Here is a 26,670-nt window from a genome sequence, read left to right on the forward strand (position 1 = left end):
GACTTTTCTTGTATTTTTATGTGTCATTATGTTGCTACTTGCAACAAGACTTTTGTATTTATGTGTCATTATGTTCTACTTGCAACAAGACTTTTGTATTTATGTGTCATTATGTTCTACTTGCAACAAGGACTTTTGTATTTATGTGTCATTATGTTCTACTTGCAACAAGACTTTTGTATTTATGTGTCATTATGTTCTACTTGCAACAAGACTTTTGTATTTATGTGTCATTATGTTCTACTTGCAACAAGACTTTTGTATTTATGTGTCATTATGTTGTACTTGCAACAAGACTTTTGTATTTATGTGTCATTATGTTCTACTTGCAACAAGACTTTTGTATTTATGTGTCATTATGTTCTACTTGCAACAAGACTTTTGTATTTATGTGTCATTATGTTCTACTTGCAACAAGACTTTTGTATTTATGTGTCATTATGTTCTACTTGCAACAAGACTTTTGTATTTATGTGTCATTATGTTCTACTTGCAACAAGACTTTTGTATTTATGTGTCATTATGTTCTACTTGCAACAAGACTTTTGTATTTATGTGTCATTATGTTCTACTTGCAACAAGACTTTTGTATTTATGTGTCATTATGTTCTACTTGCAACAAGACTTTTGTATTTATGTGTCATTATGTTCTACTTGCAACAAGACTTTTGTATTTATGTGTCATTATGTTCTACTTGCAACAAGACTTTTGTATTTATGTGTCATTATGTTCTACTTGCAACAAGACTTTTGTATTTATGTGTCATTATGTTCTACTTGCAACAAGACTTTTGTATTTATGTGTCATTATGTTCTACTTGCAACAAGACTTTTGTATTTATGTGTCATTATGTTCTACTTGCAACAAGACTTTTGTATTTATGTGTCATTATGTTGTACTTGCAACAAGACTTTTGTATTTATGTGTCATTATGTTCTACTTGCAACAAGACTTTTGTATTTATGTGTCATTATGTTGTACTTGCAACAAGACTTTTGTATTTATGTGTCATTATGTTCTACTTGCAACAAGACTTTTGTATTTATGTGTCATTATGTTCTACTTGCAACAAGACTTTTGTATTTATGTGTCATTATGTTCTACTTGCAACAAGACTTTTGTATTTATGTGTCATTATGTTCTACTTGCAACAAGACTTTTGTATTTATGTGTCATTATGTTCTACTTGCAACAAGACTTTTGTATTTATGTGTCATTATGTTCTACTTGCAACAAGACTTTTGTATTTATGTGTCATTATGTTCTACTTGCAACAAGACTTTTGTATTTATGTGTCATTATGTTCGTACTTGCAACAAGACTTTTGTATTTATGTGTCATTATGTTCTACTTGCAACAAGACTTTTGTATTTATGTGTCATTATGTTGCTACTTGCAACAAGACTTTTGTATTTATGTGTCATTATGTTCTACTTGCAACAAGACTTTTGTATTTATGTGTCATTATGTTCTACTTGCAACAAGACTTTTGTATTTATGTGTCATTATGTTCTACTTGCAACAAGACTTTTGTATTTATGTGTCATTATGTTCTACTTGCAACAAGACTTTTGTATTTATGTGTCATTATGTTCTACTTGCAACAAGACTTTTGTATTTATGTGTCATTATGTTCTACTTGCAACAAGACTTTTGTATTTATGTGTCATTATGTTCTACTTGCAACAAGACTTTTGTATTTATGTGTCATTATGTTCTACTTGCAACAAGACTTTTGTATTTATGTGTCATTATGTTCTACTTGCAACAAGACTTTTGTATTTATGTGTCATTATGTTCTACTTGCAACAAGACTTTTGTATTTATGTGTCATTATGTTCTACTTGCAACAAGACTTTTGTATTTATGTGTCATTATGTTCTACTTGCAACAAGACTTTTGTATTTATGTGTCATTATGTTCTACTTGCAACAAGACTTTTGTATTTATGTGTCATTATGTTGTACTTGCAACAAGACTTTTGTATTTATGTGTCATTATGTTGCTACTTGCAACAAGACTTTTGTATTTATGTGTCATTATGTTCTACTTGCAACAAGACTTTTGTATTTATGTGTCATTATGTTGTACTTGCAACAAGACTTTTGTATTTATGTGTCATTATGTTCTACTTGCAACAAGACTTTTGTATTTATGTGTCATTATGTTCTACTTGCAACAAGACTTTTGTATTTATGTGTCATTATGTTCTACTTGCAACAAGACTTTTGTATTTATGTGTCATTATGTTCTACTTGCAACAAGACTTTTGTATTTATGTGTCATTATGTTCTACTTGCAACAAGACTTTTGTATTTATGTGTCATTATGTTCTACTTGCAACAAGACTTTTGTATTTATGTGTCATTATGTTCTACTTGCAACAAGACTTTTGTATTTATGTGTCATTATGTTCTACTTGCAACAAGACTTTTGTATTTATGTGTCATTATGTTCTACTTGCAACAAGACTTTTGTATTTATGTGTCATTATGTTCTACTTGCAACAAGACTTTTGTATTTATGTGTCATTATGTTCTACTTGCAACAAGACTTTTGTATTTATGTGTCATTATGTTCTACTTGCAACAAGACTTTTGTATTTATGTGTCATTATGTTCTACTTGCAACAAGACTTTTGTATTTATGTGTCATTATGTTCTACTTGCAACAAGACTTTTGTATTTATGTGTCATTATGTTCTACTTGCAACAAGACTTTTGTATTTATGTGTCATTATGTTCTACTTGCAACAAGACTTTTGTATTTATGTGTCATTATGTTCTACTTGCAACAAGACTTTTGTATTTATGTGTCATTATGTTCTACTTGCAACAAGACTTTTGTATTTATGTGTCATTATGTTCTACTTGCAACAAGACTTTTGTATTTATGTGTCATTATGTTCTACTTGCAACAAGACTTTTGTATTTATGTGTCATTATGTTGTACTTGCAACAAGACTTTTGTATTTATGTGTCATTATGTTGTACTTGCAACAAGACTTTTGTATTATGTGTCATTATGTTCTACTTGCAACAAGACTTTTGTATTTATGTGTCATTATGTTCTACTTGCAAAGACTTTTGTATTTATGTGTCATTATGTTCTACTTGCAACAAGACTTTTGTATTTATGTGTCATTATGTTCTACTTGCAACAAGACTTTTGTATTTATGTGTCATTATGTTCTACTTGCAACAAGACTTTTGTATTTATGTGTCATTATGTTCTACTTGCAATAAGACTTTTGTATTTATGTGTCATTATGTTCTACTTGCAACAAGACTTGTATTTATGTGTCATTATGTTCTACTTGCAACAAGACTTTTGTATTTATGTGTCATTATGTTCTACTTGCAACAAGACTTTTGTATTTATGTGTCATTATGTTCTACTTGCAACAAGACTTTTGTATTTATGTGTCATTATGTTCTACTTGCAACAAGACTTTTGTATTTATGTGTCATTATGTTCTACTTGCAACAAGACTTTTGTATTTATGTGTCATTATGTTCTACTTGCAACAAGACTTTTGTATTTATGTGTCATTATGTTCTACTTGCAACAAGACTTTTGTATTTATGTGTCATTATGTTCTACTTGCAACAAGACTTTTGTATTTATGTGTCATTATGTTGTACTTGCAACAAGACTTTTGTATTTATGTGTCATAATGTTCTACTTGCAACAAGACTTTTGTATTTATGTGTCATTATGTTCTACTTGCAACAAGACTTTTGTATTTATGTGTCATTATGTTGTACTTGCAACAAGACTTTTGTATTTATGTGTCATTATGTTCTACTTGCAACAAGACTTTTGTATTTATGTGTCATTATGTTGTACTTGCAACAAGACTTTTGTATTTATGTGTCATTATGTTCTACTAGCAACAAGACTTTTGTATTTATGTGTCATTATGTTGTACTTGCAACAAGACTTTTGTATTTATGTGTCATTATGTTGTACTTGCAACAAGACTTTTGTATTTATGTGTCATTATGTTCTACTTGCAACAAGACTTTTGTATTTATGTGTCATTATGTTCTACTTGCAACAAGACTTTTGTATTTATGTGTCATTATGTTGTACTTGCAACAAGACTTTTGTATTTATGTGTCATTATGTTGTACTTGCAACAAGACTTTTGTATTTATGTGTCATTATGTTGTACTTGCAACAAGACTTTTGTATTTATGTGTCATTATGTTGTACTTGCAACAAGACTTTTGTATTTATGTGTCATTATGTTCTACTTGCAACACGACTTTTGTATTTATGTGTCATTATGTTCTACTTGCAACAAGACTTTTGTATTTATGTGTCATTATGTTCTACTTGCAACAAGACTTTTGTATTTATGTGTCATTATGTTCTACTTGCAACAAGACTTTTGTATTTATGTGTCATTATGTTCTACTTGCAATAAGACTTTTGTATTTATGTGTCATTATGTTCTACTTGCAACAAGACTTGTATTTATGTGTCATTATGTTCTACTTGCAACAAGACTTTTGTATTTATGTGTCATTATGTTCTACTTGCAACAAGACTTTTGTATTTATGTGTCATTATGTTCTACTTGCAACAAGACTTTTGTATTTATGTGTCATTATGTTCTACTTGCAACAATACTTTTGTATTTATGTGTCATTATGTTCTACTTGCAACAAGACTTTTGTATTTATGTGTCATTATGTTCTACTTGCAACAAGACTTTTGTATTTATGTGTCATTATGTTCTACTTGCAACAAGACTTTTGTATTTATGTGTCATTATGTTCTACTTGCAACAAGACTTTTGTATTTATGTGTCATTATGTTCTACTTGCAACAAGACTTTTGTATTTATGTGTCATTATGTTCTACTTGCAACAAGACTTTTGTATTTATGTGTCATTATGTTCTACTTGCAACAAGACTTTTGTATTTATGTGTCATTATGTTGTACTTGCAACAAGACTTTTGTATTTATGTGTCATAATGTTCTACTTGCAACAAGACTTTTGTATTTATGTGTCATTATGTTGTACTTGCAACAAGACTTTTGTATTTATGTGTCATTATGTTGTACTTGCAACAAGACTTTTGTATTTATGTGTCATTATGTTTTACTTGCAACAAGTCTCGTTGCCCAGCATGAGGTGTCAGGAGCGTACCTGGTAGAAGTAGCACTGTAGCGGGTGGTCTTTGTCCTCCTCATCCACAAAAAGTCCTCCGAGCACGTAGAGGTTGTTCTTCTTCGACACCAGACTGACGTGGTTTCGAGGAATTTGATCGGCCATGGCAGCCAAAAAGCACTCGTTCTCCTGGCCGTCGTAGGCCACGGCCGCGTTGTCGTTGAGCATCAGCACCACGTCTTTGGTGTGCATGCCGTATCTGCGGGTATCGTTCAAGTATCCGGGCAACTTCACCTCCTCGCTTCCATCTCCCTTTTCCTTCTCGGGCAACTTCCCCGCAAGCGCTTCCCTGATGACTTTGATCTTTTTGACAATTTCCGCGTTACTCTTGATGATGTCGTCCTTCTCCACCTTTTCCTTGAAGTATTTCTCCGGGAGCAGACGGAAGCGGACGCAGTCGAACGCCTCTTCCAAAGACTTCATGCGATTCTCCTTGTCTTTCCTGATCCACCTCATCAGGCTCTCAAACACCACCTCCTCCTTCTCCACATTCAGTGCGTCGGCTCCGATAAGAGCGAAGAGTTCATGAGAGGCCAGATCTAGGAAATCCTCGTCCTTAGCGACAGTCACAAAGCGATCGGCGATGTAGTCTCGAGCCGCTATGGCCAGTCTGGGGCAGTTGAGCATCAGCCCCAGCCTGTAGACGGCCAGGCAGTTCTTCATGGTCAGCTTCTTCTGGAGATAGTTCACACACACGGTGAACACCGAGGGGATCTGGAAGCGACCGGCCACCGCCATGATGTCCTGCACGTTGTCGTCATTGATGTCGATCTCTGCCGAGTACATGTAGTTTACAATCGCCTCCATAACGCCGGGCTCCAGGTTCTCCAAAACCACTTCCTTTTTGTCCATTTCCCTGCCGTCCTCTGAGAAGTAAATCTCCCGGAAGTAGGGGCTGCAGGCGGCCAGAATGAGCCGATGGCAAGGGATGCTCCTGTCACCCACTTTAAGGATGCAGTCCACCAACTTGTTCTCATTCAGGAGCTCTTTGAGTCCATCCTGAAGCAAAGTGCTCTGAAAGAGGCGGAGGTCTTCCTTCAAGCCTTGAGGGTCCATTCTGCTCACAAACGGCTTGAAGTTCGGCAGTGTAGTGAGGACACCGAGCTTTAAGGCAGTGAGATCTGAAGCTACGGTTAATATAACTGGGCTCCTCCAAATTTAGCCTGGCCCCGCACTCAGCTGTCATGGAGTAAAAACAACTGCCAAGCCTCGTCACCCTGGTGATTAAAAATGGCATTGTTGGTAGCCCTCGCTGAAGGAGCTTTTCTCCGAAGAAATGGACTTTGGCAAGCCAAGTCAAGGCAGGAAAACAACACAAAAACCGTCAGCTTTGTTTTGGTACTAAGTACATGGGTTTCCTGGCTTTGAAGTGCTGTCGAAAAATGTAGTCATGAATCCCTGATAGTTGTGAGCTGTGAGGGTTAGCATCAGAGGGAACAGCTGCTGTGACAGCAGATGACACTTTGTCCTCTTTTAGCATTGCTCAAATACTTGACTGCTGTGTGTGCACACCGGAAGGTGGACTGACCGTGTTTCAGGTGGGGCTGTCAAAAGAAATCACAAAACCGTATCGCATTAAATCATGTATACTTTCATTTTTCCATCCATTGGCAATAATTATACTTGCATACATATACAAAAGGCAAAACCCATTAAGTTGTCATCTTGTGTAATTGGTAAATAAGAGAATACAACAAATCCTTTTCAACTTATATTCAATTGAATAGACTGCAAAGACAAGATGTTTCATCTTCACACTGAGAAACTTACCTTTTTTTGGGCAAATAATCGTGAGCTTAGAATGTAATGGCAGCAACACATTGCAAAAAAGGCATTTTTACCAGTGTGTTACATGGCCTTTCCTTTGAACAACACTCAGTAAAGGTTTGGGAACTGAGGAGACACATTTTTGAAGTGGAATTCTTTCCCATTCTTGCTTGATGTACAGCTTAAGTTGTTCAACAGTCTCCTGCCTCATATTTTAGCCTTCACACATTTGCAATGTCTGGACTACAGGCAGGCCAGCTAGTACCCGCACTCTTTTACTATGAAGCCACGCTGTTGTAACACCTGGCTTGGCATTGTCTTGCTTAAAGTACTCTGGAATGCCCTCCCGGTAACAGTTGGAGATGCTACCTCAGTAGAAGCATTTAAGTCTCACCTTAAAACTCATTTGTATACTCTAGCCTTTAAATAGACCCCCTTTTTAGACCAGTTGATCTGCCGCTTCTTTTCTTTTTTCTCCTATGTCCCCCCCTCCCTTTTGGAGGGGGTCCGGCCCGATAACCATGGATGAAGTACTGGCTGTCCAGAGTCGAGACCCAGGATGGACCGCTCGCCTGTGTATCGGTTGGGGACATCTCTACGCTGCTGATCCGCCTCCGCTTGGGATGGTTTCCTGTGGACGGGAATCTCGCTGCTGTCTTGGATCCGCTTTGAACTGAACTCTTGCGGCTGTGTTGGAGCCACTATGGATTGAACTTTCACAGTATCATGTTAGACCCGCTCGACATCCATTTCTTTCGGTCCCCTAGAGAGGGGGGGTTGCCCACATTTGAGGTCCTCTCCAGGGTTTCTCATAGTCAGCATTGTCACTGGCGTCCCACTGGATGTGAATTCTCCCTGCCCACTGGGTGTGAGTTTTCCTTGCCCTTTTGTGGGTTCTTCCGAGTTTGATGGTTTGTACAGTCCTTTGAGACATTTGTGAATTAGGGCTATATAAATAAACATTGATTGATTGATTGATGAAATAAGCAGGGGCGTCCATGATAACAACATATGTTGCTCCAAAAGCTGTATGTACCTTTCAGCATTAATGGTGTCTTCACAGATGTGTAAGTTAGCCATGCTTTGGCCACTAATACACTTGATTGATACTTTTATTAGTAGATTGCACAGTACAGTACATATTCCGTACAATTGACCACTAAATGGTAACACCCCAATAAGTTTTTCAACTTGTTTAAGTCGGGGTCCACGTTAATAGATTTATGGTACAAATATATACTATCAACATAATGGTTGTAGTTGCCGGCAGGTGAAGCGGGATACGTAACTCACAGATGCTGGCTTTTACACTTTGCACCTAGAACAGTCCGGATGGTTGTTTTCCTCTTTGTTCCGGAGGACACGTCGTCCACAGTTTCCAAAAACATTTTGAAATGTGGACTCGTCAGACCACAGAACACTTTCCCACTTTGCATCCATCCATCATAGATGAGCTCGGGGCCAGTGCGGCGGAGTTTCTGGGTGTTGTTGATAAATGGCTTTGGCTTTGCACAGTAGAGTTTTAAGTGAAGTGAAGTGAATTATATTTGTATAGCGCTTTTCTCTAGTGACTCAAAGTGCTTTACATAGTGAAACCCAATATCTAAGTTACATTTTTAAACCAGTGTGGGTGGCACTGGGAGCAGGTGGGTAAGGTGTCCTGCCCAAGGACACAACGGCAGTGAATAGGATGGCGGAAGCGGGGATCGAACCTGGAACCCTCAAGTTGCTGGCACGGCCACTCTACCAACCGAGCTATACCGCCCCACTTAACTTGCACTTCCAGATGTACTGAACAACTGTAGCTACTGACAATGGTTTTCTGAAGTCTTCCTGAGCCCTAGTGGTGATATCCTTTACACACTGATGTGGCTTTTTGATGCAGTACCTCCTGAGGGATCCAAGGTGCGTAATATCATGGCTTACGTGCAGTGATTTCTCCAGATTCTCTGAACCTTTTGATGATATTACGGAGCGTAGATGGTGAAATCCCTAAATTCCTTGCAATAGCTGCTTGAGAAATGTTCTTAAACAATTTGCTCAGGCATTTGTTGACAAAGTGGTGACCCTCGCCCCGTCCTTGTTTGTGAATGAGTGAGCATTTCATGGAAGCTGCTTTTATAGCCAATCATGGCACCCACCTGTTCCCAATTAGCCTGCACACCTGTGGGATGTTCCAAACAAGTCTTTGACAAGCATTCCTCAACTTTCTCACTCTTTTTTGGCACTTGTACCAGCTTTTTTGAAACATGTTGCAGGCATCTAATTCCAAATGAACTAATATTTGAAAAAAAATTGAAGTTTCTCAGTGTGAACATGAAATATTTTGCCTTTACAGTCTATTCAATTGAATATACGTTGAAAAGGATTTGTTGTATTTACCATTTACACAAGGTGACAACTTCACTGCTTTTGGGGTTTGTACATGCATACATATAAATAATACACAATTGTAACTATTATTGTTTGGGGGGGTTTAGCTCGGTTGGTAGAGTGGCCATGCCAGCAACTTGAGGGTTGTAGGTTCGAATCCCGCTTCCGCCATCCTAGTCACTGCCGTTGTGTCCTTGAGCAGGACACCTTACCCACCTGCTCCCAGTGCCACCCACACTGGTTTAAATGTAACTTAGATATTGGGTTTCACTATGTAAAGCGCTTTGAGTCACGAGAGAAAAGCGCTATATAAATATAATTCACTTCGCTTCACATTGTTGGGATCTAAAATAGATTTTAATGATAATAATGTTACGGAGATGAGGTAGTGACTTGTCCAGGGTGTACGACGCCTTCCGCCTGAATGCAGCAGAGATAGGCTCCAGCACCACCCGCGACCCCAAAAGGGACAATCGGTAGAAAATAGATGGATGGATGGATAATAATGTTAAAATCGAGCCTCCTGCTGTGGCCCTAATAACTACTTTTGGAACTTTACCGGCACAGCACTTAAAAAGTACAACAAAATGTGTTTTCAGTACAGTCCCAGAACAGGAAGACAGATGGGGTTATAGTCGGGCTGTCAGAAATACAGTTAACTCATGATTAATCACCCAAAAATATTGCATTAATCATGTATATAAATATATATACTTGATTAGTCACACAATTTATTTTGACTGTACATGCTCCTTTCACCTAACGGCGGATGGTTACCTGAAAGGCGGTATGTAGGGGTTGTTGGACGCTCAGTAAAGAGACGATGGAGTGTCCTCAGGAGACGATGGAGTGTCCTCAGGGGACGATGGAGTGTCCTCGGGAGACGATGGAGTGTCCTCGGGAGACGATGGAGTGTCCTCGGGAGACGATGGAGTGTCCTCGGGAGACGATGGAGTGTCCTCGGGAGACGATGGAGTGTCCTCGGGAGACGATGGAGTGTCCTCGGGAGACGATGGAGTGTCCTCGGGAGACGATGGAGTGTCCTCGGGAGACGATGGAGTGTCCTCAGGGGACGATGGAGTGTCCTCGGGAGACGATGGAGCGTCCTCGGGAGGCGATGGAGCGTCCTCGGGAGACGATGGAGCGTCCTCGGGAGACGATGGAGCGTCCTCGGGGACGATGGAGCGTCCTCAGGGGACGATGGAGCGTCCTCAGGGGACGATGGAGCGTCCTCAGGGGACGATGGAGCGTCCTCAGGGGACGATGGAGCGTCCTCAGGGGACGATGGAGCGTCCTCAGGGGACGATGGAGCGTCCTCAGGGGACGATGGAGCGTCCTCAGGGGACGATGGAGCGTCCTCAGGGGACGATGGAGCGTCCTCAGGGGACGATGGAGCGTCCTCAGGGGACGATGGAGCGTCCTCAGGGGACGATGGAGCGTCCTCAGGGGACGATGGAGCGTCCTCAGGGGACGATGGAGCGTCCTCAGGGGACGATGGAGCGTCCTCAGGGGACGATGGAGCGTCCTCAGGGGACGATGGAGCGTCCTCAGGGGACGATGGAGCGTCCTCAGGGGACGATGGAGCGTCCTCAGGGGACGATGGAGCGTCCTCAGGGGACGATGGAGCGTCCTCAGGGGACGATGGAGCGTCCTCAGGGGACGATGGAGCGTCCTCAGGGGACGATGGAGCGTCCTCAGGGGACGATGGAGCGTCCTCAGGGGACGATGGAGCGTCCTCAGGGGACGATGGAGCGTCCTCAGGGGACGATGGAGCGTCCTCAGGGGACGATGGAGCGTCCTCAGGGGACGATGGAGCGTCCTCAGGGGACGATGGAGCGTCCTCAGGGGACGATGGAGCGTCCTCAGGGGACGATGGAGCGTCCTCAGGGGACGATGGAGCGTCCTCAGGGGACGATGGAGCGTCCTCAGGGGACGATGGAGCGTCCTCAGGGGACGATGGAGCGTCCTCAGGGGACGATGGAGCGTCCTCAGGGGACGATGGAGCGTCCTCAGGGGACGATGGAGCGTCCTCAGGGGACGATGGAGCGTCCTCAGGAGACGATGGAGCGTCCTCAGGAGACGATGGAGCGTCCTCAGGAGACGATGGAGCGTCCTCAGGAGACGATGGAGCGTCCTCAGGAGACGATGGAGCGTCCTCAGGAGACGATGGAGCGTCCTCAGGAGACGATGGAGCGTCCTCAGGAGACGATGGAGCGTCCTCAGGAGACGATGGAGCGTCCTCAGGAGACGATGGAGCGTCCTCAGGAGACGATGGAGCGTCCTCAGGAGACGATGGAGCGTCCTCAGGAGACGATGGAGCGTCCTCAGGGGACGATGGAGCGTCCTCAGGGGACGATGGAGCGTCCTCAGGGGACGATGGAGCGTCCTCAGGGGACGATGGAGCGTCCTCAGGGGACGATGGAGCGTCCTCAGGGGACGATGGAGCGTCCTCAGGGGACGATGGAGCGTCCTCAGGGGACGATGGAGCGTCCTCAGGGGACGATGGAGCGTCCTCAGGGGACGATGGAGCGTCCTCAGGGGACGATGGAGCGTCCTCAGGGGACGATGGAGCGTCCTCAGGGGACGATGGAGCGTCCTCAGGGGACGATGGAGCGTCCTCAGGGGACGATGGAGCGTCCTCAGGGGACGATGGAGCGTCCTCAGGAGGACGATGGAGCGTCCTCAGGAGACGATGGAGCGTCCTCAGGAGACGATGGAGCGTCCTCAGGAGACGATGGAGCGTCCTCAGGAGACGATGGAGCGTCCTCAGGAGACGATGGAGCGTCCTCAGGAGACGATGGAGCGTCCTCAGGAGACGATGGAGCGTCCTCAGGAGACGATGGAGCGTCCTCAGGAGACGATGGAGCGTCCTCAGGAGACGATGGAGCGTCCTCAGGAGACGATGGAGCGTCCTCAGGAGACTCCGGCTGGTGTGTTTGCTGGGAAATTTCACTTGAAAGTAAAGCGTTGGGACTTTAAACTGTTACCAAGGTTTCAAGAAACGATGTACATTCAAGTAAAACATTTTAAAAATGTTGCTGTGATTAATCACGATTAATTCCAAATTCAAAAGTATGATTAAAGAAATAACCATTTGACAGCACTAATTGAAATCAATTTATTTGACTCAATACATAAGTCAGTTTACAATAAATCTGCTATATACATATTCACTACAATGAAAAACTATCTATGCTACAAAAATATAATCTAATTATCAGAATATCTACAAAGACTATGGGTGGGGTCACCTGGAAGGGCCATGTGTGTGCTTTTTATATTTGGGAGATGCTAGAAGGCTTCAAGGGAGGCACAGCAGCTTAAGAAAAAACAAAACATTTTTTAAAGCTGCTAAGGTAATATCACATATGTCAAAAGCCAAATTGATTGAGTCATAGTTTCTGCTGAAAGTCTTTGGTGAGAAAAAAACTGCAGAACTATTTTTTATTGGGGTGTAGGGGAGTCCCCGAGAGAAATAGGCCATGTCCAAATCTGTTTGAATAATTTAAAAACGCATCTTTTTTCATGTGTTTTGAGGGGGAATGCAGCGACCGTGTGTAGACGGCTGAAATGGAGCTTTTACGTTTGTGTCCTGAGAGTATTTGTTTGGAAACACAACCCATCATGAATGTACAGTAATCCATCACTTCATCTGTTGCAGGCCCGACTGTGGAAAATACATTTCTGCACATTTATGACCTTGTAAACACGTTTTTTTTACACAACTCAAACTTGTAAACATGACATACCACCCACATGGCCACATTTACATTTGTCTAATCCAACATACAGTGGGGCAAAAAAGTATTTAGTCAGCCAGCGATTGTGCAAGTTCTCCCACTTAAAATGATGACAGAGGTCTGTCATTTTCATCATAGGTACACTTCAACTGTGAGAGACAGAATGTGAAAAGAAAATCCAGGAATTCACATTGTAGGAATTTTAAAGAATTTATTTGTAAATGATGGTGAAAAATAAGTATTTGGTCACTTCAAACAAGGAAGATCTCTGGCTCTCACAGACCTGTAACTTCTTCTTTAAGAAACTCTTCTGTCCTCCACTCGTTACCTGCATTAATGGCACTTGTTTGAACTTATCTGTACAAAAGACACCTGTCCACAGCCTCAAACAGTCAGACTCCAAACTCCACTATGGCCAAGACCAAAGAGCTGTCGAAGGACACCAAGAAAAGAATTGTAGACCTGCACCAAACTGGGAAGAGTGAATCTACAATAGGCAAGCAGTTTGGTGTGAAAAAATCCACTGTGGGAGCAATTATCAGAAAATGGAAGACATACAAGACCACTGATAATCTCCCTCGATCTGGGGCTCCACGCAAGATCTCATCCCGTGGGGTCAAAATGATCATGAGAACGGTGAGCAAAAATCCCAGAACCACACGGGGGGACCTGGTGAATGGCCTGCAGAGAGCTGAGACCAATGTAACAAAGGTTACCATCAGTAACACACTACGCCGACAGGGAATCAAATCCTGCAGTGCCAGACGTGTCCCCCTGCTTAAGCCAGTGCATGTCCAGGCCCGTCTGAAGTTTGCCAGAGAGCACATGGATGATACAGCAGAGGATTGGGAGAATGTCATGTGGTCAGATGAAACCAAAATAGAACGTTTTGGAATAAACTCAACTTGTCGTGTTTGGAGGAAGATGAATACTGAGTTGCATCCCGAGAACACCATACCTACTGTGAAGCATGTGGGTGGAAACATCATGCTTTGGGGCTGTTTTTCTGCTAAGGGGACAGGACGATTGATCCGTGTTAAGGAAAGAATGAATGGGGCCATGTATCGTGAGATTTGGAGCCAAAACCTCCTTCCATCAGTGAGAGCTTTGAATGGTTGACCAAATACTTATTTTCCACCCTCATTTACGAATAAAGTCTTTAATATTCCTACAATGTGAATTCCTTGATTGTTTTTTTTCACATTCTGTCTCTCACAGTTGAAGTGTACCTATGATGAAAATGACAGACCTCTGTCATCATTTGAAGTGGGAGAACTTGCACAATCGCTGGCTGACTAAATACGTTTTTGCCCCACTGAAATAATGCTGCTTAAGGCTGAGCCAATCAGTGGCCACGATACTGAACAGCGCTATGGTGGCTTTGGTTTCATCTGGTGGCCAATCTTACTGTAGTATGGATATTTTTACTTCATTTAGACGTTTTCATGTATGACAAAGTTTAACTTGGGCCAAAAAACAAAAGTCCATGACAGAGTAAAGCTGCAAACTCACAAATGTAATGTGGCGAGGGACTTAGTGCTGTTGGTTTTCCTTTTTGTGCAACGGCAGACGTGCATGTTTTCAGGTGTCTGAATGGCTAAAATGTGCATAACAGCCAGTAACATTAGGTGTTTTTATGTGGACAGATATTTCTTGGACATTTTTTCTGTGGACATGACATTAACACATTGAACACCTCCACTGAAGGTACATATGGTTACCCACCCCAAACATCATTGATCAATATAATTTCAGTTTATGACTTCCCACAGTCCTTGAAGAGTGAATCCTTCCTTCAGCTTTTCAATGGCGAGGCCCAGCTCCTCAGAAAAAACGGGTTCACGGTCTTGTTGCTTCAAACAACAGAAAGGACATGCGTGAGATCTTGTACTAAAGTACATGAGTAATGTATGTTGAGTGACTTTACCTTGTTGCCATCAGCGAAATAGGCCTGTGGGCAAGCCAACATTTGTAGAAATTACTTGTTGAACAAAACCGAATTCACTTGTATAGATTTTTAGATATGAAGGACATGAGTACCCAAAGTGTTACATGGTCAACACTATATTTTGAATATGAAATTGGTCGCTATGGTATTCAAGTGTCACTTTCTAAAATAATTGGTTAGTCAGCGGCTATTCTGAGAGCTGGAACATGAAGCTGAGTGAGGAAGGCAAACAGGCCCACTCACAGTGAAAGCATCCGTCTGCTCGTCAGGCTCAATTTCCACGTCATCCGGAGGCTGCTCCATGGTCACTTCTTCCAAAGGCAGCGGCTGGAATAAACAACACTCTCTTTTCAAATGGAGATTGTGAAAAAAAAATAGCAGAAAGGAACAGAGGTTGTTTAGAGTCTATGTTTGAATACCTTTTCTTCCATTTCATATTCCACTCCAAAGACGGGGTTGGCAGAGAACACCTTGTGGAGCGAGTTGATTTCTTTAAGAGCATCCTGAAGTTTATCCACAGGGTCAATCTTAAACCCCAGCACATAGCCGCCACTCTGCAAGCAACCAGACATTCAGTACACGTTATTACTTACTGGCCAGAGAACAAACGCCTGTGATGAAATAAACTGACCTGGCGGGAACTCTCGATCACCAAAGCCAAACCAAATTTGGAGTCTCTTATTCTGATAGACCACTTTAAGAGGGAAAGGTGGGAAAATAAATACATGAAACATCCCGAATGCGACACACAGTAGAGGCCAAATATTAGGACACACCTTCTCATTTCTTTATTTGCATGACTATTTACATCAGGGGTAGGGAACCTATGGCTGTAGAGCCAGATGTGGCTCTTTTGATGACTGCATCTGGCTCTCAGGTCAATCTGAGCTGACATTGCTTAAAGCGATAAGTATTGACTAATTCCACTTGTTATCAAAATGTTAAAAATAACGTTAAAAAGATTAAACATGCTCATGCATTTGAATCCATCCATCCTTTTTTCTACCGCACTTGTTCAAGAAATTGCATGATTTATTTATTATTGTTTTTTTTAGGGCTTGCCCTCCTGGGGGTTCTTCAGACCACCAAGCACCGACATAAAAGCCTTTTTCAGGGTTATGATATTTTTTTATTTTTCAATAAGTCTCTCAGTTGCTTTCCAGCAATTGTATTTTTTCTCTTTTGTTCTCGCTCGCGCTCTGGCTCCAGCTCCAACCCTGTCTCTCCTCCCGGCTGCTGCTTATAACAGAGCGACAGGTGATTAGATAACAATGCCCAAGTGGGCCATGTACGCACCTGTCGCTGATTTCGAGACCGGTCCTGGCACACCCCGCTTTGCTGCAGGCCCGCAGGCCACGCCCCCTCCACGGTTAGCTTCAGAATATCAACGTTATTACAAAGAATACGAGACCTATTATACTCTAGTAATGTTGGTCTAACTTAAAAATGCATGCGTTTAGTTGTGTTCAGTGTTAAAAAAAAATATTATATGGCTCTTAGGGAAATACATTTTGAAATATTTGGATTCTTGGCTCTCTCAGCCAAAAAGGTTCCCGACCCCTGATTTACATTGTCACATCAAAACTAGGAATGAACACACTTGGAGTTATGTACTAAACAAAAAAACATGTTTTATGTTGTGGTTTCTTCAAAATAGCCACCCTTTGCTCTGATTACTGCTTTGTACACTCTTGGCATTCTCTCCATGAGCTTCAAGAGGTAGTCACCTGAAATGGTTTTCACTTCACAGGTGTGCTTGAAGCTCAAGGAGAGAATGCCAAGAGTGTGCAAAGCAGTAATCAGAGCAAAGGGTGGCTATTTTGAAGAAACTAGAATATAAAACATGTTTTCAGTTATTTCCCCTTTTTTTGTTAAGTACATAACTCCACATGTGTTCATTCATAGTTTTGATGTGACAATCTACAATGTAAATAGTATTGAAAAAATAAAGAAAACATTGCATTGGATGAGGAGAAGGTGTGTCCAAACTTTTGGCCTGTACTGTATGCAAAATATCACAGGAAAGTTAAGCACATTTTAGTTGCAGCCTTTAAAGGGGCCCTATTAAGCAAAACCAACTGTTTTTGTGTATTTGGGATCTGCATAAGTCCTGAAAATGTTAAATCAAACCATGAAAAAGCATTGCAGAGATATTTAAAACATATTCTTGCCTCCTTCTTACTTTCGCCATACGAGCTGTTTGGGAAAACCGATGATCCATACATTGGAAAACGTAGCCAAAGTGGCTTCTTTTTGGCTATCTTCTTGTGGGGCAGACATACGTGCCCACACATCCTCCTCTGTTACCATTTCAAATGAAAAGAAGTGTGTAGTTCTCGATTGTATCTGTCAGTAAACTTGCTATGAAAGCGCTAATAACGACTTCAAAGTAGGCGGGAGAAGACGCAATGGAAGTGGCTTGAAAATGGTGTGTCAAATAAAATGTAAGCAAAAAGAACGACTACAACATGAGATGTAGACCACAAGGAAGTGTTTTCAATATGGAAAAAAAAATCATAATAATGACCCCTTTAAAGGATTGACAGTGTGAATTAAAACAAAGCTTTACTTTCTTTGTAAAAGCTGAACTTCTACAATAACTGAGTCCAATCACATGAAATGATAGTTCATGTTTTTGGAAAATTACCTGGCATATACGCTATTATTGCACACAATGAAAAAGGACTTAAGATGATATCAAAAGGCATTACATGTATAATTTAGCTAATCTGCAGGTGGGACATGTTTGCTCTTTCAGTTGAAGTAAAGACAATATACGTACAATCTGGAGGTAAGGAATGCTGACATTGAAGCTCTCGTTCATATTTGCATGCCAGACTATCCGCACATTTGTGATGAAAAAAGTTCCTAGGTTCCCCTAAGAGAAAGAAATGATGCGTCAACAAGTACTCTACACTTGATGACATTGGTTTCTATGATATAACTAAAACACCATAAGGGACGAGCGGTAGGAAATGGATGGCCGGACGTACCTGATCACTGGATAAATTCCAGACTCCATTGATTTTGTCATAAACTTGCTCCCTTGGTAAGAGACGCAAGTTTTTGTTGTGAATAAGCGCAGCCCGTAATTTGAGATCTCTGTACATTTTAGAAGTTTCATAGGCCCTGTAAGAAAACAAAAAAACACCCAAAATTTGAAGTCTTTTTTTGTGACTCAGAGTTGAGCTTCCACTGAAAGTGTTACCTGTGCACAGCAATGACGGAGGTAAAGAGGCGGGGACTTCCTGGAACCACGTTAGTGAAGATGAACTCAAACCTCGTGTTGTTGGACTTGGTCAGAATGTAGAGGGCTTCGGTCTGGCCTCGCAGTTTCTGGAGACAAATCATACACTTCGTGGCGTTGCATGTTTGTTGCTCTTGGTCACATGACCACTTAAAGGCCTACTGAAAGCCACTACTAGCCACCACGCAGTCTGATAGTTTATATATCAATGATGAAATATTAACATTGCAACACATGCCAATACGGCCGCTTTACTTTACTAAATTGCATTATTAAATTTCCCGCGAAATGTCGTGTTGTAAACGTCGCGGTATGATGACGTGTACGCAAGTCGTCACGGGTTTATAGGAAGTATGAGCGCTGCACACACACACAGCTAAAAGTCGTCTGCTTTAACGGCATAATTACACAGTATTTTGGACATCTGCGTTGCTGAATCTTTTGCAGTTTGTTCAATTAATATTGGAGAAGTCACAGTAGAAAGATGGAGTTGGGAAGCTTTAGCCTTTAGCCACACAAACACACGGTGATTCCTTGTTTAAAATTCCTGGAGGTGAAACTTTCCTATGGATCAGAGCGGTCAAGCGAACATGAATCAAGAAGGAATGTCAACCAGCAGGTTTCGGTGAGAAAATTGTGGTTAAAAAGTCACTTCTTACTGTAAAGACACCCGTGGAGACACACCTCCGACTATCAGGTACTATTTAACCCACTTAAACACTAGCAACACAATAGAAATATAAGGAATTTCCCAGAATTATCCTAGTAAATGTGTCTAAAAACATCGGAATCCGTCCTAATGCAGTCGCGTTTTTTTTTTTTTTCTAGTCCATCGCTTTAATTATCCTCAAACACTAATCTTTCTGACAGAGACGAAAATAGACGCAAAAAACACAAAAACGAACAGAGCTGACAGCGAGAGACGGCAGGACAAAGCACATACCGGCGCCATCTTCTGGAAACTCGGAAGTGACGTTACTCAAATAGTGAAAGGTAAGTGTTGTTGTTGTTTTTTTAGTAACCAGCTAGCACAGTACAGTTAGTAGAACAACTGTGTTTTTATTACTGTGTATTTGATAGGTACAGTCTGAAATCTGAAATTAAACTATTTATTTTATTTATATATATATATAATAAAATAAATATATATAGCTAGAATTCACTGAAAGTCAAGTATTTCATATATATATATATATACATATATATATATATATATATATATATATATATATATATATATATAATACATTAAATATATATGAAATACTTGAGTTGGTGAATTGGCTGAAAATATACTCTCCTCTTAACCACGCCCCCCCGCCCCAACCACACCCCCAAACCACGCCTCCGCCCCACCCCCCACCACAGAGGTCTCAAGGTTGGCAAGTATGTTATGTTATGGAAGCGGGATTAGTACACGGCTTTACACCGTGGAGGGACGTTAGCTTCCAGCAAAGACGCTGTGAAATTTGTGGGACACCGATAGAATGTGTCATCAACTTGCATTATTGTCGGCCATATTTATGTCATTTATATCAAATATCGTCAATGCCGCGCAACCTTATATTAATTAGAGTGAAAGCTCTGAAATTGAATGCTCCAATTCAGAATTTAAGGCAAATTGTTGTGGAGGAACTGAAACTCCAGTACATCACTAGACTTGGGTTAATAAGCAAGTAACCTGTGTCTGGCCTTTTCTTTGGCTTTTTCGAAAGACTTATTCCCAGAAGATGGACTAGTTTCAACAAGAGGTGTTAAGAGATAAACTGGAAAGATGTGACGTAAGTGGACTCACATTCAAAACTTTATGAATTGTTACTTATCAGTTTAGTTGTGACAGTTTACTCGTGTTTGAGTTACAACTTTTTCATTTGTCATTAAAGTTAAGTGGTTTTCTCCATTTTACTTTTAACAGTTAACTTATTTTAGACTTGTTTGGGAAATCGACAGAAACATTTTGACCCTGGAAGAGATTATTTTCAATATAGATGACCAGCACAAAGAATTGTGTTGGACCTTTGAGGTTCCAGTGTAAACTCAATAAAAATGGGTTGACATGTTATACTCACCGAGTATGCTGTCCTTGTTGTGATGTTAATAATGGAGTTGTAACCCACAGCTGAAACAAAGTTATTGATAATCATTGATGGTGACAATAACATTTTACTCCACATTGCTTGTCAAAATTTTTTCTCACATAAATTGACTCTCGGCAGGGCCAACGAATGCCAAATAATCCTCAGGTTTGTCACTAGAAGTCGCCCTGCAAAACACAAATGGATGTGTACACACACACACACGCACACACATAAACATATATATATATATATATATATATATACATATACACATATATATACATATACACATATATATATATATATATATATATATATATATATAGACAAAAAAATAGGGTTGTCCAAAGTGCGGCCTGGAGCACATTTGCAATCCGCAGCTAATTTCTTACGCCCTGTGACACATTTCAAAAATAATATTACCCAAAAAAGTAAATGTGGAATCAAACAGCAAACAAAATGTAACAAGTTAACTCTAATAACACAAAGCTGCCATGCAGGCTGTTTTTTTCCTTTAAAACAATCATTGCTCAAAAAACAATTGATCAAAATCAATGTTATTATGAATTATTGACATTAAAGGCTCCAATATAATTATTGCATATTTATTTGTGTTTACCATATAAATGAAACAAGGTTTTATTTGACAAAAAGGACAAGTATTAACACATAAATAAAAATGTTTAATTGACAGATTGATCTGAAGTTTATCTACAGTTTTAAGCGTTGAAAGTAAAAATAATACATATTGATATGACTTATTTTTAACGGTCATTGCTCACAAAACAAAGAACCAAAAACAGTGTTATGAATTATTTACACATTTAAGACTCCAGTTACTTTACATCAAATATTCCACTTTAAACATGTTTGGGGGAAAATGTTGCATATTTTGTGTTTTTGCCACAAAAACTGGGTTTTCGTCAACAAAAAGGGCATATAACATCCATCCATTTTCTACTGCTTATTCCCTCTGGGGTCGTGGGGGGCGCTGGTGCCTATCTCAGCTACAATCGGGCGGAAGTCAGAGTACACCCTGGACAAGTCGCCACCTCATCGCAGGGCCAACACAGATAGACAGACAACATTCACACACTAGGGCCCATTTAGTGTTGCCAATCAACCTATCCCCAGGTGCATGTCTTTGGAGGTGGGAGGGGCCTATCCCCAGGTGCATGTCTTTGGAAGTGGGAGGGGCCTATCCCCAGGTGCATGTCTTTGGAGGTGGGAGGAAGGCGGAGTACCCGGAGGGAACCCACGCATTCATGGGGAGAACATGCAAACTCCACACAGAAAGATCCCGAGCCCGGGATTGAACCCAGGACTAATCAGGACCTTTGTATTGTGAGGCAGACGCACTAACCCCTCTGCCACCGTGAAGCCTGGGCATATAACAGAAGAAACTATTTGTTAACGGATAGTTTTGAAGTTCATTTGTATATATTATAGCGTTAAAAGTGATATATATAAATTAAAGGAGAAAAACCTCCCCCAAAAAATCCCATTGTCTGATTTTTTTATAATTTATTTGCAAATTATGGCGGGAAATAAGTATTTGGTCAATAACAAACGTTCATCTCAATAATTTGTTATATACCCTTTGTTGGCAACGACAGAGGTCAAACATTTTCTGTAAGTCTTCACAAGGTTTGTTGCTGGTATTTTTGGCCCATTCCTCCATGCAGATCTCCTCTAAAGCAGTGATCTTTTGGGGCTGTCGCTGGGCAACACAGACTTTCAACTCCCTCCAAAGATTTTCTACTGGGTTGAGTCTGGCTAGGCCACTCCAGGACCTTGAAATGCTTCTTACGAAGCCACTCCTTTGCCGGGGCGGTGTGTTTGGGATCATTGTTGTGCTGAAAGACCCAGCCATGCTTCATCTTCAATGCCCTTGCTGATGGAAGGAGGTTTTAACTCAAAATCACAAGATACATGGCCCCATTCATTCTTTCCTTTACATGAATCAGTTGTCCTGTTCCTTTGCAGAAAAACATGATGTTTCCGCCCCCGTGCTTCAAAGCAGGCATGGTGTTCTTTGGATGCAACGCAGCATCCCTTCTCCTTCAAACACCACAAGGTGAGTTTTTACCAAAAAGTTCGATTTGGTTTTCATCTGACCATGTGACATTCTCCCAATACTCTTCTGGATCATCCAAATGCTGCCTAGCAAACTTCAGACGGGCCTGGACATGTACTGGCTAAGCGGGGGGACACTGCAGGAATTGAGTCCCTGGTGGAGTACTGGTGGTATTTCATTGTTCAGTAAGCAGCCCTCAGTAGAAAAGGTTAGGACACCCCTGATGTAGAATATAACCATAACAATTCCTCATGATAAAGTTTAAGGTACCTCGATCTCCGTTATTTCCTTTTGTGTCCTCGATGGAGTCCAAACAATCTATTAGCACTTCTCCAGGTCGAGTTTTCATCTGCCTGTGTGGACATGACACTGACATTTAGGATGACCACATGGACCCAGTATTAGTCATTACACTGACATTTTGGAGGAGAATAGGAATGAAATGATGACGATGGACCTAGTACAAACCCCGTTTCCATATGAGTTGGGAAATTGTGTTAGATGTAAATATAAACAGAATACAATGATTTGCAAATCCTTTTCAAGCCATATTCAGTTGAATATGCTACAAAGACAACATATTTGATGTTCAAACTGATAAAAAAAAATTTTTTTTGCAAATAATCATTAACTTTAGAATTTGATGCCAGCAACACGTGACAGAGAAGTTGGGAAAGGTGGCAATAAATACTGATAAAGTTGAGGAATGCTCATCAAACACTTGTTTGGAACATCCCACAGGTGTGCAGGCTAATTGGGAACAGGTGGGTGCCATGATTGGCTATAAAAAAAGCTTCCATGAAATGCTAAGTAATTCACAAACAAGGATGGGGTGAGGGTCACCACTTTGTAAGCAAATTGTCAAACAGTTTTAGAACAACATTTCTCAACGAGCTATTGCAAGGAATTTAGGGATTTTACCATCTACGGTCCGTAAAATCATCCAAAAATTCGGAGAATCTGGAGAAATCACCGCACATAAGCGATGATATTATGGACCTTTGATCCCTCAGGCGGTACTGCATCAAAAACCGACATAAGTGTGTAAAGGATATCACCACGTGGGCTCGGGAACACTTCATAAAACCACTGTCAGTAACTACAGTTGGTTGCTACATCTGTAAGTGCAAGTTAAAACTCTGCTATGCAAAGCAAAATCCATTTATCAACAACACCCAAGGAACTCCGCTGGCTTCCCAGGGCCCGAGCTCATCTAAGATGGACTGATGCAAAGTGGAAAAGTGTTCTGTGGTCTGACGAGTCCACATTTCAAATTATATTTGGAAACTGTGGACGTGGTGTCCTCTGGAACAAAGAGGAAAATAACCATCCGGATTGTTATAGGCGTAAAGTTGAAAAGCCAGCATGTGTGATGGTATGGGGGTGCATTAGTGTCCAAGGCATAGGTAACTTACACATCTGTGAAGGCACCATTAATGCTGAAAGGTCCATACAGGTTTTGGAGCAACATATGTTGTCATCCAAGCAACGTTATCATGGACGCCCCTGCTTATTTCAGCAAGACAATGCCAAGCCATGTGATACAACAGCGTGGCTTTATAGTAAAAGAGTGCGGGTACATTCCTGGCCCGCCTGCAGTCCAGACCTGTCTCCCATAGAAAATGTGTGGCGCATTATGAAGCGTAAAATACGATAGCGGGGACCCGGACTGTTGAACAACTGAAGCTCTACATAAAACAAGAATAGGAAATAATTCCACTTTCAAAGCTTCAACAATTAGTTTCCTCAGTTCCCAAACCAGTGGTTCTCAACCTTGGTGGAGGTACCGAACCCCACCAGTTTCACATACGCATTCACTGAACCCTTCCTTAGTGAAAAATAAAATGTTTTTTTTTCAAATTCAAGAAAAAAATCATGTTTTTTTTACTGGAGCACAAAATGAACCGTGCATGAACTTAACCTTGTTCTAAGAACAAAACCAACAATTTACACACCTTACCATGAATTGATGAAGGTGGACCCCGACTTAAACAAGTTGAAAAACTTATTAGGGTGTTACCATTTAGTGGTCAATTGTACGGAATATGTACTGTACTGTGAAAGCTTTACTGTGTTTTCTCTTTCTTTGCAATCTGCTAGTAAAAGTTTCAATCGATCAATCAAACAACCTGCAAATCAGACGGAAAATTAGAGGGAATGTTGTTTGGGGGTGGCCATAATATGCTGACAGGGAGAAGTTTTTATTGACACAATAAGTCGAAGGTGTCTTTACCTCCGTGGCGAAGGCTCGGCCGAACCCCTGAGGCCGACTCACCGAACCCCTGGGGTTTGATCGAAGCCAGGTTAAGAACCACTGTCCCAAACGTTTATTGAGTGTTGTTAAAAGAAAAGGTGATGTAACACAGTGGTGAACATGCCCTTTCCCAACTACGTGTAGAAGCCATGAAATTCTAAGTTAATTATTATTTGCATAAAAAAAATAAAGTTTATGAGTTTGAACATCAAATATGTTGTCTTTGTAGCATATTCAACTGAATATGGCTTGAAAAGGATTTGCAAATCATTGTATTCTGTTTATATTTACATCTAACACAATTTCCCAACTCATATGGAAAAGGGGTTTGTATTAGTAATTAGACTGACATTTAGGAGGAGAGTAGAAATGAAATGATGAATCTAGTATTAGTAATTAGACTGACATTTAGGAGGAGGGTAGAAATGAAATGATGACTCTAGTATTAGTAATTAGACTGACATAATTAGCAGTAATTAGAATTTGAATTTGACGAACACTTGCTAGACGAATGTGGAGCTAAGCTAACTTGATGTTTGCAGGCGTGTCACCTACTGTGCTGTTATATCGAAGCGAACGTCTCGGTCCTCCCAAAGAGCATCTAAACCCGACGCCATGACTTTCTTGAGTAATCCTTGCAAAGTGTGCTCGAAAAGAAGCTAAAGGAGCTAGCAGGTGTGACGAGCTTGCGCTAAGCTGCAGTATCCATGGCAACAGACGGCAAGCATGAGGGACCATCTTCTTCTTCTGCTTTAACAGCGGCTGCTGTCCATCATCTGGTGCGTTAGCGCCCCCTTGTGTTGGCCTCACATGTGCGCACGGGTGCAGTTGTGTTTCTTATTCCAACACAATGCACACCACATAAATAAAACAATAAGTACGTTTTTAAGTATAATGTGTTCGGTTGTTGGACTTTTAAAAGTAGAAATGTCGTGTTTGACATGGTTGTGGTAGGATTAAGTAATTTTGCATTCACTCAGCGCCAGTTGATTCCTGATGCTTCACTCTTCCAGTCGTGTTCAAATCCTCTGTTCTGGCGCTCCTTGTTCCTGTGGCTCTGCCGTGTAGTGTTTACCTTTCCTTTCCACACCTTTTGTGTGAGATTTACGTTTCTCCGCACCTTTTGCGTGCATCCTTAGTTGTTTTTCCTCATTCCTTTTGAGTGCGCCTTTTGTTATTATTTTTATTCTTTTCTGCGTTGGGGTCCTACTCCAGCAAAGGCCGATCGTGACAGTCCCAAAGCAGTATTTACACCCCCAATTTTTTGGGATGATATAAGAATTGCGTATCCAAACCAGACTCGGGTAGCAATAGAGACTTACTTCAAAGTCACTTCATGGACAGCTGTTTTGTAAAAAAAAGCACAAGCTCCAAGCAGGGTTTTTCAATATTTATTGTGTATCCAATATTAAATAATGTATTTATTATTATTTTATTTCTGACAACCAATAGCATGTGACCAGTTGAGGGGGTATGTTTCTATGTAGCTCTGAGCAATGGTTGAGGTTGGAGACGATGAAAGTGACAATATGTACCCCTGACTAATCACAAGTACAAAACCCAAAACCAGTGAAGTTGTCACATTGTGTAAATGGTAAATAAAAACAGAATACAATCATTTGCAAATCCTTTTCAACTTATATTCAATTGAATAAACTGCGAAGACAAGATACTTAATGTTCGAACTGGAAAACATTGTTATTTTTTGCAAATATTAGCTCATTTGGAAAATGTTGTAGTCAGCATGTGTGATGGTATGGGGGTGTATTAGTGGCCAAGGCATGGCTAACTTACACATCTGTGAAGGCGCCATTCATGCTGAAAGGTACATACAGCTTTTGGAGAAACATATGTTGTCATCCAAGCAACGTTATCATGGACGCCCCTGCTTATTTCAGCAAGACAATGCCAATCCAGGTGTTACGACAGCGTGGCTTCCTAGTAAAAGAGTGCAGGTACTAGACTGGCCTGCCTGTAGTCCAGACCTGTCTTCCATTGAAAA

The 26,670-nt window shown here is 40.9% G+C and overlaps 2 protein-coding genes across 2 annotated transcripts in view; both read right to left on the reverse strand.

Annotated features, from left to right (window-relative positions):
- The window catches only part of klhl41a (kelch-like family member 41a), a 31,141-nt gene extending 24,594 nt beyond the window's left edge, over positions 1 to 6,547 (reverse strand). The window contains exon 1 of the mRNA XM_061880074.1: positions 5,164 to 6,547. Within this exon, the coding sequence (XP_061736058.1) occupies positions 5,164 to 6,240 (1,077 nt within the window). The 5' untranslated portion in view covers positions 6,241 to 6,547. The remainder of the gene's footprint in view (positions 1 to 5,163) is intronic.
- A 5,880-nt stretch (positions 6,548 to 12,427) lies between these two features.
- On the reverse strand, positions 12,428 to 25,401 carry bbs5 (Bardet-Biedl syndrome 5). Its single transcript, XM_061880076.1, has 12 exons — positions 25,224 to 25,401; positions 22,685 to 22,767; positions 20,457 to 20,522; positions 20,329 to 20,378; positions 18,221 to 18,348; positions 18,006 to 18,141; positions 17,795 to 17,890; positions 15,644 to 15,706; positions 15,432 to 15,566; positions 15,256 to 15,339; positions 14,992 to 15,015; positions 12,428 to 14,917 (listed from the first exon to the last, which is right to left on the reverse strand). Exons 1-12 carry the CDS (start codon positions 25,283 to 25,285, stop codon positions 14,816 to 14,818), a joined length of 1,029 nt encoding a protein of 342 aa, XP_061736060.1. The 5' UTR covers positions 25,286 to 25,401; the 3' UTR covers positions 12,428 to 14,815.
- Positions 25,402 to 26,670: the final 1,269 nt, after the last annotated feature.

The sequence above is a fragment of the Nerophis ophidion genome, linkage group LG19 (assembly GCF_033978795.1).
Source record: "Nerophis ophidion isolate RoL-2023_Sa linkage group LG19, RoL_Noph_v1.0, whole genome shotgun sequence".
NCBI lineage: Eukaryota > Metazoa > Chordata > Actinopteri > Syngnathiformes > Syngnathidae > Nerophis > Nerophis ophidion.

Bases quoted from the DNA above. Each gene is read 5' to 3' on its own strand.
- bbs5 (XM_061880076.1), bottom strand. From the start codon at position 25,285: ATGGCGTCGGGTTTAGATGCTCTTTGGGAGGACCGAGACGTTCGCTTC. The intron at 17,891-18,005 runs GTACGTCCGGCC...TCTTTCTCTTAG, and splicing joins GGAATTTATCCAGTGATCAG to GGGAACCTAGGAACTTTTTT. The intron at 15,016-15,255 runs GTGAGTGGGCCT...GCTTGCCCACAG, and splicing joins AGCAGACGGATGCTTTCACT to GCCTATTTCGCTGATGGCAA.